Raw genomic sequence first — 11,755 nt, forward strand, 5'->3', positions numbered from 1 at the left:
CAGCATTTTTCTGAAAACAGTCTTTCAAAAAAAACTTGATTTGAGAGATTAAAAACATTAAAAATCATTTGCATTACATTTATTCAAGCACTAAACAGCACTTTTTGCTAAAATACTGAAAATGACCATTTTACTTTTTAAAAAAATCGAGCTGCAACTCAAGATACTTTTTATTATCAATTAATTTGTCGATTATCATCTCTTGATCCATTGTCTACAAAATCTCAAAAAAAAGTGAAAATGGCACAGTTTTTTAACTCAAACATGATCCTGTGTATATCAATGTCTTGTGGTCAAACAGTGACTCAAACACCAGAACTATTCAATTTACAATCATATAAAGCAAAGAAAAGCAGCAAATCCTCACATTTAAGAAGCTGGAACCAGGATGTTTGTAGCATTTTCACTTCAAAATAAATAGAACGGAGTCATGTGATGATCGGCATACATTTGTCCTTCTGTCTGTTAATCTGTCTGTGTGCAATATTCCTCAAAAGCGGAAAAACGGATTTGGATGAAATTTTCAGAGAAGGTCAGAAATGACACAAGGACCAAGTGATCAGATGTTGGCAGTGATGCGGCTTATAGTGTAGATCCATGGATTTGTTAAAGATTTCTGTATCATTGCAAGATGGTGGCACAGCATCACTGTAACTATGACAACAAGTGAACACTACGTCAACAACTGGGCAGCCCGCTCTCTGAGTGCTTTTCTTGATGAATATTCTGTCAAGTAATTGACTGTTCGAATAATCATTTCGGCTCAAATCAAAGAGTTCATTTTTTATAGTTAGCATCACATAGATGAAGGAATCATTTTTCACTGCAATGGGCCTCAGTTGTGGTCTTATTATCATATGTAGCAGCAAATTCTTCAATGTATGTTGTTCCATAGGAGTACATTTAAATTTTTTGTATGCAGGAGCTTAATGAGCTCAAATCCATGAATCTTCTGGGACCTCCTTACTAACAAATCTATAGGACCTGCTTTAGTTATAAATCACACGCATTTTATATCAGAAATTAGGAACAACACGTGAGTAAATAATTTCAAAACAACAACAAACAGACCAACAAAAAAAGATTTTGCAGCTCCAGGCTGCATGCCTTGAAATGTAAAGTAGAATGAGCACTACTTAGTAAACTTTGTTTTATCGACTGATTTGTAACATCATTTTTAAACGCTTAAACTGGTCCAGAAGATGTCTTTAAATGAATAAATAAATAAATACATGGTCCAGCCGTGGGACCCACAGCAGCTTCCCGATAGGCCGCCGGGAGCAGACTGCAGCTCAGGGGGAATCCCTTGGAGCCTCTGTGTTTCTGGAGGACACGTCCCTCCAGACACATTTAGGTTTATTACAGACAATCAGTGTTAATAGGCGGCGTGGATCTCTCAGGTGAGAGGCTCATTCAATTGACAGCCTCCCAAGCGGAAGCACACCTGCTAATTACTGAATCGCGGCGCAAACACAGCAGGCCAACTCATAAAGGCTGCCGAGGGAAGCACCTTACTCACCTACGGCACAACTAGCCAGGGCACCTGCAGGATTCAGCAGGCGACATTTGAAACTAAAATGCCATTTATACGCATTACGGCAAGATTTTAGGATCAATTTCACAATAAAACACTGAAGGAAATACCTATTAGATCAGTTAAAACCTATTAAAAGCATGAAAAAGTAGATTTGCTTTATCCGCTTGGTGAATTAATAAAAAGTCCGCAATTATCAATGATCAACTTTATCACAGTTATCCTGCTGATTATTTTCACTATTAATTGTTTATTGTATTGAATAAGAAAATCATTTAGAAGACTGAGATCTAAAAAGCTGGAACCAGAGAATTTTGTGCACACCACCAAATAACTGATGATCAAAATTGCTTCTGATAATTTTCTGTGGACTGGCTTGTCGATAATTCAACTGTTTCACCTTTAATTTAATCAAATGCAAATAAAACACACAAGTCAGCTGCTGGTATCCCAATATCTGCTTTTAAAAACTTCTTTAAATTATTGTCCACAAACTGTCAGAGCAATTAGCAGGATTACACTTAAAGATTTGTTTCATTGTAGATGATTCAGTGTAAAACAAATGTGGTGAAAGTGCACAGTGTTTTTTTTTTAAGGACCTTAGTGATGTTCGCCAACATATATTGGTATAGAATATGTTCTGCAACTGAAAGCAGAAGGAAACAAACAGCTACTGAAGAGTCGACGTATCTGAAGGAAGTGACTTACCGACGGAAACTCAAAATCCTTCTGGTTTGCTTGGTTCAGGACGTAATCGATCCGGGATTGGTTTGCAGGACAGGCTAACTGGCAGGGAGGTGTGAGTGTACTCATGGCAGCCACAATCGTCTGGACGGACAGATCAGAGCAAGAAGAATGAATACGACCATTCATTTAACACAACAGGGTCATCAGAGCCCAACATAATGCCGTTAAATGTTTTGTTTTGTCAGACCAGTAGTGTAAAATCCACACAAAAGTAGCTTACTAAGACATATACTGAATAAATATTATATAAATAATCATATCTTAAAAAGTTGAAAACAAAGAATTTACTTGCAGTTAAAGCTGCTTTACCTAAAGACCATTGCGTAGTGTTGTTGAGTTTATATTTCAAAGGTGTTCAGAAAACAGTCACCAGGTAATTACTCATCATTACTGTGACTTTTATACTCATAAGACTATTGCATGCATTTTTAGTAGCCTTAAAAAAAATCACAAACTTAAGACCATTTTCAAAAAGGGGTTCAAGATCAACTTCTTACCTCTATGGCTTCTTTAATGTTGTTTTTAATATCATGAATTTTCTGCTTTTTCTCCCTGTGAAGAACACAGAAGACAACAGTTAGTGTGAGCTTTTTTCCCCCTTCAAATACAAATATAAATGACATGAACTGAGCCTCATGCGATTTAAACATGAAGGTTAACAGTGAGTCTGAACAACTGTTCACTCTGCCAACTAAAAAAGTAAGATTATTTCGATTTTATTTTAGTTATTTGAAAAGATCTCAACTATAAATCCAAAAAATATGAACAACAACACAATGGGATAGTTTGTTCTACAGCTTCAAAAACAGTAAATATTCCAGAATAACTGTAAAGAGATGGTTTGTTTCTTCTATGGGAATGTGCTGCGGAACAAACTTCTCCGGGATCTTTGTCGGCCTGGAGGTAAATTATATCTGACATCAGTATTATGGCTGCTCCAGACACACAGATACCTTTATTTTGCTGACCAAATGCAACTCCTGAATTTTGTGTACTTGCAGAAAACCAAATGAGAACAGCAGAACTTGTTTTAATTCTGACGATGGCATTTATTAACCAGCAGAGCGAACATTACTGGGCATTTTAAGTTTCAGGCCCAGTTTTCACCTATCATGGGCACCGAGCGGAATCCAAAGTATTAGCAAACGTAGTGATAGGCTCCCCTATTTTGTTCTTTCATTGCTACAAAGACAAACAGAATTTCAGCATCACCACACAGCATTGGCAGTTTGTGCAATCTGTGGCTCCGCTGATAGCAGCAGGTCAGCTTTAACATCACACAGGTCTTTCAGAAACCAGGTCTGCCAGTGCAATTGTTCAATTCTTTCAAATGTCCGGACAAAAGACAAAAGTTTGGCTGTCGAAATTCAGATTTGATACTGAAATTCCACAAATGTCAGAAGCACAGGCTACATTTCAGCCCTAAAATGAGGCCTGCGCTGCTTGGGTTGGGCAAAATGTTTCAAATTTAAAGCATGGACATATGTATCTAATGAAAACAAATGTGTCCTGTCGTAAGTGACTTTGGTGAAAAAACACTATCAGCATCCCAGCACGCTGCTGTAATCGAACCTTCCCTCTGACTAAGGATGCTGTGGAGGACGACACCGAGTTTCAGCTTTGAAATGCCTTTTAAAAACGGACACTTCCTCAGCGTTTAATCATCAGTTATTACTGGGTGATGAAGAGAAATAACTCAAAATTCTAAACCAATATCGCAATGCTGATCACGTAAAACATTTCTGGGATTTTTTTTGACATTTTAAAAAAACAAAACAGATTTGCATGTTGAAATAGACGTTAGACTTGTTCCAGACCATGTTTCTCCAAAGCTTCAAAACTAAAAGTGCTGCACAAATTGTTGGTCTACTTAAAGAATTGATGACTCTTACTGTATATCTACATTTTTCTTTGAATGACGCGAAAAAAAAACATTTAGCAGGCTCTACATACTGCTACTGAACATTTTTGTGACCAGCTACTGAGAAAAAAAACATTTGAAACAGATTGCCAAGATGAATAAAATGTGAAAATGAAAACTAAGATCAAAGAAAAGGCTAGAAAATTTCATCACTTAGTCCTTACAGCCAAGCCAGATCATATATTTTTTCTAAAAAGTGGAAATCCTTGATATTTCATACTGCATCCTGACATTGTACAGTATTTTTACATACTGCACTACTTCACCTGTTAAGCCCATATGTTATGTGCTGCTAGCTGAGCACATCGGATTGGCTAAAATATCACAACCCATGCATTATTGTATTCTACTGTATGTTGTCCACCTTGACCTAGCAAATGTTGCATTCAAAAGCAAAAATACAGTTTGCGGATCTGAAAAATTATTTAGCCACATTTTTGTTTGATTTGCTCTGACAACAAAAAACTAAATTCCCAAACAAATCCATTACGTCTCATTTCTATTTACTCATTAGCTGCGACATAACAGGGCACAGCACATCCAGGAAGCAGCTTCTCACAGTTACACAGTTTAAATCGACATGAAGCGTCATCAGTTGTTGCTAATTGACAGTTAACAATTAACTTTGGTTCATATCATATCCATAATTTAAGTTTAGAAACTGAATCTTTTTTTTTTCCTGCTACATTTTTAATCAACATCAGATCTGATGCTGTACTCACTATTTTAATTATTCAAGAAAATTTAATCATGAAAATTATAAGACTGGACCTGAAACTCTTTCGGAAGGTCAGTTTCAGCTGATAAAATGATGAGCCAATGAATCCATTTACAGAAAGGCAGAATATAAATATATTAATGGGAAATAATTTGAGTAAACAATTACTTAGTTCAGTTACTTCAGAGAAACTCCTTAAAATGCGTCATGTATTTGCTGTTTTGAAGCTACTCATAATATTTTTCACTTTTTTTTCTGAAATATGTAATTTTCTACTATTATTAGAAACTCTTGTAAACACTCTGGAAAACATTGGATATTATATTAATGGAAGAACTATTTTTTTCCTGCAGAAATGGAGGAAACCATTGAAACTTTTGGGAGTTGATTATAACCTGGACTAAAATTTGTAATATGATGGTCAACTGCCATATTTTTCAGAGCATGTGTTTGATTTATATTTTATTTTTATTGTTATATTATACCACATGATATAGCCTAGTGCAGTCTGTGCTATTAATGCCACCAGCTCCTCCATCATATGGACCAGTTTCGCAGCATTGTTCCTGTAATGTCGACGTTTGTTTACTGTGTACTGCTTTGTGTTGTTTTTTAAAAACAAATAAAAAATGTAATAGACAGAATTTACAAAAAAAAATAATAAAAATGTTATAAACTCTCCTCCTCATATGGGAAGAAGAGTAATGCTAGTTTTGTAACTTTGGATTTGGGATTTTTGGTCGGACAAAGCGAGCAACATAAAGATATCGTCTTGGACAATTTTCATTATATGACATGTTAAACCAAAGCAGAAATAGATTTCTATTCTCTACAGAGATGCTCTGAGTTGTGCATTGGAAATGAAGACGGTAGGAAACAGTGAGTGTCTGGTTACAGCCGCTGGGACGAAGCCTTTCTGTGTATCAGCACCGACTCGACTCAGCTAACTTGTCTGACTTAGGGAAACTGGTGATCGCACTTAAACAAAATTAAATTATCAAAACAAAACAAAAAAACGCTCATGAGTGTGACTGTTTCTTCAAAGGGTGGAGAGTTTTAAATTTAATCTGCCTCCCTCTTGGCCTCTCAGTCCTTTTATTTCATTCAGATCGAGCGAAGTACGGCCAAGAAGACAAAGACTACATTCCTCACACTGGGACCTCCACATAAAAAAAAAACAAAAGAAAAAAAAAAAACGGAACACCCACACCCACCAATCTCACCTCAGCCATACTGCCCTTCCTCTTCTCCCTCTCTTATACTACTGTGTCACTCACCATCATCATCCTCCCTGCACCTTGCACTGACTGGCACTGCCCTGCACCCAGAGGGGAAAAACCAAAACGAGACCCAAAGGCTCAAACAAACCCAGCAACTAAAAGCAGGCCGGAGAGTCGCAGCTGACTGTGGATTTGTCAGCGCACCAGAGCGTCTGGGTTTGTGAAGAGCATCTGTTTGACGTGACCCAAAAATAAGCACACGGCGATGCTCCTACCCCCAAAACCCCTTTCTAGGAAACAAATGATTAAGAATAGAAAAATGTGACTTTTGTTTCCATTGCATCAACTACTTTGGATTAAGATTTAGGAAATTCACAAGAGAGAGTGGCTGAAAACACCCAGTGCAGTGTTTCCATGAAAACCTGAGCACTCTTCCTGTATCATGCAAATATCGCTGCATGTAACTTCACTACTCCACTCCCAGTATCACAAACATCTGCCCAAAACGTTCAACTATATTTTCCTCGAGACGGTTTGTTAAAACAAGTGACAAGAGCTCATCCCTCAATGCCAGCGGAAACGGCAAAAATAAATATTTGCACATTAGCCTGGCCATCCGTTTGAAGCAAGACTCATCTAGAAATTCCTCCTGATTTGTCTTATTGATAATCAGAACTAACTTAGTATTAATGTGTTGTTACTAATCGGGGCAGAATTAATTTTTCTCTTCTTCCTGCCTGAAGAGGAAAGTTCTGAATACAATAAGCAGTCACTTGACAGGAAGAATATAAAAAAACAAAAAGTTAAAAATATCTTAATTTATTATACGAACAAAAAGCACCTGCAAACAGTAATTTGGTGCTTTTGATTTTTTAATAAACAGGACTCAAAATGTTTTTATTGCACTACTGCAGCACAAAAACTGTCCACCAGACTGCGATTCAACAATGTGCTCCTATAGACAGAAGGTACAAAAGGTATGAAGCTACCTTTTTTGTGTTTGCACAGTCCTGTTACAAAGTAAAGAACTTCTGCTGCTGCTGCGGTTTTGGTATCTTAAAATAGATTATACTATTTGAATCGTGAGGTTTTTGTGTTTCCAAAAGTTGTACCATCAGGGTCGATGCCTTTCATAACACACAGGCACAATTTTGACTCGACAGATATTCAGGCCAGTGAGTGTTAAAATTTAAAATAAATACTGTCTAAGTAAACACAAATTTATTACAGTTATACAACTAATAAACATTTTAGGGGATTTTTAAAAATACTTTTATTGTGACATTACAGCTAGTGAGAGAATTTCGTTGTCAAGAATACAGTGAAGTAGAGGCCAAAATACTGACTAGGCTTCAAGATTATAACAGGATTTTCAATCTTGATTAATCTGTTGATCATTTTCCCCAATGATCAATTACAATTCAGCGTAAAAATACTGAAAAGAACCCATCACAAATCCTCTGAGCCCAAAATAATGCCGTTAAATGTTTTGTTGTGTCAGACCAGTTGTGTAAAACCCACAGAAAAGTAGCTTACTAAGACATACACTGAATAAATATTATATAAATAATCACATTTTAAAAAGTTGAGTTAAGTTTTCTGCTCATTGACTAGTGACTTATTTGAATCTTTGTTTCATCAGTGGTGCAATGTAGCTCTTGTCACACAGCAGTAAAATTAAATCATTTTTAACTTAAATATAACTAGTTCCTCACAAATGCAGTTGCAGTTAAGTTCTGAATCCAATTCCTCTTCAATTTGTATCTCTTTAATTCATTACTAGTGCACCACAAAACATTATTAGGATATATGGTGAGCAAATATCTACGTATCATTTATATGCGGAGAATAAACCCACTGAAACCTTCTGCGTTCATTTAGGTATTCAGAATAAAGCAGGAGGGAAACCAGCAACACTTACTCTGCATTGAAGCCATTAACGTGCAATATTCGCATCTGTTTCACTATCGTACTTTTCCCGGATTCACCGGCCCCTGAAAGCAAAGAAAGCAGAGAAAAAGAAGTCAAGGAAGAGTTCATTAAAGTGGTACAAACCTCCATCAAAGGCAACAATCAAAACATCCCGGATGGATCAGCGAAGGACGCAGGTTTAAGTGTTTTGCGTACACACAGAGGTCCTGCCCAATGCAGCATGGATGGTTTCTTAACTAACAAACCTTTATTAGTTGCTGTATTTACGAGACACAGAAACAATACAGCTCCGATCACAATGGTGAGACCTCAATACATCCAATCAAAGAGGAGAGCGAGGCTGAAATCCTTCACTGCTCACAAATACTGCATTTAAGTACCAAGAGATTTTCCTTTTATATAAGTATTTCCATTTTAATGCTCCAATTCACTTATACTCTACACTATTATACTACATTGGATGACAAATTTGTGGTTTTCACTTCACTGTAAATGTGTCACAAATGTACTTACTAGTTGCATTGCGGATTTAACATTTTAAAAAGCTACGGTACACTTACAATATACAATGTGCTGTTAAATATTAAACCAGTGGTTCCCACTTGTTCTGGGTTATGACCTCTTACAAAAGCAGTTCCTCCAAAGAGTCATTTCCCTTATAAACTTCTCATTTAAATGACAATTCCAGATACATTACTTCACAAAAAGCAAAAACACCGTGGAGTGCAGCTTTGTTGTTTCTTCCTATTTATCCCATGATCTTTCAGATTTACTCTGTGACCCGCTCTAGATACCCTGACCCCTGTGTTGGAAACCACCGGGGGAAACTACCTAACTCAACATAAAGTTATACTAACCACTCCAACCAGCTGCAGCAGTAAAATGCTACAGGTGCATTCATGCATCAGTCTGAACCATCTAATAACGTGGCTGCTTTTACATTTTGCTGTACTTTCATTTAAGGAGCAGGTTCATGCAGGAGACTAGTAATGGAATATTTTTACACTGTTGTATTTGTATCTGCTTCCAGATGTGCAAAGGCCTCTCAGCACCAGAGACGAAGAGAGGAAGAATCCACTTTAAATATATACAAATACTTTTTTTTCTATGTGTACTTGTGGACAAAAACTGTTTGATTATGATATAAAGAATGAAGAAAATATCCTGTCCTACGATTCTGGCATGACTAAACAGTCCTAAATGTGTCCTAGCTGGGAGCTAGCTAGGCTACAAAGCTACTATTTAGAGCCAGAGCGTGAGCCTACAAATCTCGGATCAATTTCAGATTAGAATAAGCGAGGCAGGAGGCGTTGAGGGGAAGCTAGTAATCCCAATAGTAATCCTAATTTACACTCCGCTCTTCAAGAGGTTTAGCAGGATACTAGCGCTAGCCTGAAGGTTCACAGTGTATCATGACATGGAGGCCCTCATGATAAAGCCAAAAATAGCTTTATCAAAACAAAAATAGCAGAGTTTTCAATGGCCGATCGGAGAATATTCCCATCCAGAGCGGCTGGCGTGGGGAGGATTGGGTGAGCGAGGAGTCGGGAAAACAGGCTTTAATAAGTCAAGGTGAAGGCATCCAGGTTGCACACAGACAGGTCACAGGTTTTACATGCGTGTGGAGCTGAAACACGACCATGCAAAGTGCCTATCTGCACGGTGCCTGCGTGTGCTGCCTTCACACAGATGGTGGTGTCTGCCCGCTCCCCCGACTCTCACATGTTCTGTAATCTGGCTCCACAATAACCCATGAATGCAGACGGGCCTGCCTTTTCAACCGTCTCGTGTCAAGACACTGTGAACCGGTGGCGTAGTGACATCATGTCATTGCATCATTTGTTGATGCTTGACTGTTGCAGGCCGAGGAAGTGGTCGTAAAACACTTCTTCACGGGTACGATCTGAAACAATGGTTATCACATGGGTTCAAACAGTGGAAAAATGCTGAGTTTGTGGCCACAAAATGGGCCTCGAGGCCTTCACACACATGCATAAATGAGAAATTTCACACAACCTACCTAATAGTAGTAGCCGGTGAGTCGCCCGGTATATCTGTTTGTCTTTTTGGAGCTGCTTCTCTATCTTTTTGTTGGCTTCCCTCTGTGCCTTCTCCTCATTTCGTTGGTCTTCAGTCTTACTATTGCCCAGACAGCCCATCTTCCCAAAAACCCCGCGATAGGTTCAGGGGGGAGGCAGGGTGGTTGGTCGGTTTGGGTGTAAGGAAAGAGAGGAAGGAGGGGAGGGTTGTTGATTACGAAGGAGGGGAGGGGGGTAAAGGAAAAAAAAAAAGAAGAATCAATCAATCCTAAATTCCTAGACTGGCCCACACCTGGCTCAAAATGGGTGACATTTATGTGGCCAGATGCAGATGAAGCAGATGTCAGGTAGTAGCTGGCCTCCACCAGGCTTTGGCACGATATGTATGGGATGGATGTGGGTATTTACTGGCGATTTATCAGCAAAGGGCTCAGCGAGAAAAGGAGCAGAGCAACGATGCCGCCCTCTCAGACGCTTGATTCCTGTGTTTTTCACTGTAAATCCGCAATGAAGTCATCAACATTGATATGAGAGTGGATGTGAAATTTCCAGCTTCTCGCCGCACATGAATGAACGTCGGTGGTCCAGTTTCCTTTAAAGGTGGCGTCAAATCAAAGGCTGGCTTTTTTGTTTCCAAAAACAAAAAATAAAAACAAAAAATAACACGTATATTTTCACGCTTTGATGTTAAATGTTCTCAGTAAATGTCTCCTCCGGAGCCCATCTTCGGCAGATATCTCCCACTGCCATTCAATTCATTTCCACTCACAACCAAAAGCCTGATTTTTTTTTTTTTTTGCTCGACACCCCCCGTTTTTACCCCCCTTTTAAATATAAATTTCGTATTATTATTTTTATGCGATTCGTTCTAGCCAAAAGCACATTAGAGGGCGGGTGGGAAGAAGGCAACAAAAAAAATTAAAAAATAAATATTTCCTCTTAAAATGACGGCATGTGAATCATCAGGCTGCACCGGGGCTTCTTTCTCTATCTCAAATCCGTCACATTATACACCGTTTTTTTCTCCGCAGGGTCGTCGTCGTCGCAGATGTTAGCAACCTTATCGATAATATCCTGCTTTTAGCCGATGTCAAAACGATTCCCTGTCCCCTCCGTCAACAGATGCTGGTGCTCGCTTTTTTTCGGAGGGTTTGATCAGACCCAAGAAAAAGGCCCCTTCTCCGTCCTTTTTCTCTCCGTAATTTGTAATTCTCCTCACATCGGAAAAGCTTCTCTGGGCCGAGCAAAGGCGCTTTTTGGCAACTGGATGTCCTTGAATATAACGCTATATCCGGGCGATATTGGTGGAAAATCCTCCGTTATTTTCCCGTTTGGCGCAGGTACAGCCCGCTGTCAAGTCTCTCAGCTTTTTGTATTCCCTTTGAATCCGTATGGTAGATTATGGTTACATGTGCATGATACATGAACATACCGCGGTGTTTTCAATCACTGGTCCAACGGCGAGACACCTCTTTGGACCGCCGACAGGCCGCGGCGGCTCCGATGAACCGGTCGGGGAGCTGAGAATCGTTCCTTTGCAGTGTTACTCTGAATTATTTTTGCCCCCTTTTTTCCTCTCAGAATTGTACATTGAGATAGATAGCGTTGAAGAGGTGGGGTGGGGCAAACGGCTCTCACGGAACC

General features: G+C 38.8%; 1 protein-coding gene across 2 annotated transcripts in view; it reads right to left on the reverse strand.

Annotated features, from left to right (window-relative positions):
• LOC111585083 (guanine nucleotide-binding protein G(s) subunit alpha-like) overlaps nucleotides 1–11,755 on the reverse strand; it is a 39,783-nt gene extending 28,028 nt beyond the window's left edge. Inside the window, exons 1-5 of one of the 2 annotated variants that reach the window (XM_023294457.3) lie at nucleotides 11,544–11,755; nucleotides 10,093–10,231; nucleotides 8,062–8,134; nucleotides 2,779–2,833; nucleotides 2,243–2,362 (exon numbers count right to left, since the gene is read on the reverse strand). In XM_023294457.3, the coding sequence (XP_023150225.1) occupies nucleotides 2,243–2,362; nucleotides 2,779–2,833; nucleotides 8,062–8,134; nucleotides 10,093–10,231 (387 nt within the window). In that variant the 5' untranslated portion in view covers nucleotides 11,544–11,755. The remainder of the gene's footprint in view (nucleotides 1–2,242; nucleotides 2,363–2,778; nucleotides 2,834–8,061; nucleotides 8,135–10,092; nucleotides 10,232–11,543) is intronic. The other variant, XM_055010591.1, reaches the window with a different exon arrangement.

Source organism: Amphiprion ocellaris, chromosome 5 (assembly GCF_022539595.1).
Source record: "Amphiprion ocellaris isolate individual 3 ecotype Okinawa chromosome 5, ASM2253959v1, whole genome shotgun sequence".
Lineage (NCBI taxonomy): Eukaryota > Metazoa > Chordata > Actinopteri > Pomacentridae > Amphiprion > Amphiprion ocellaris.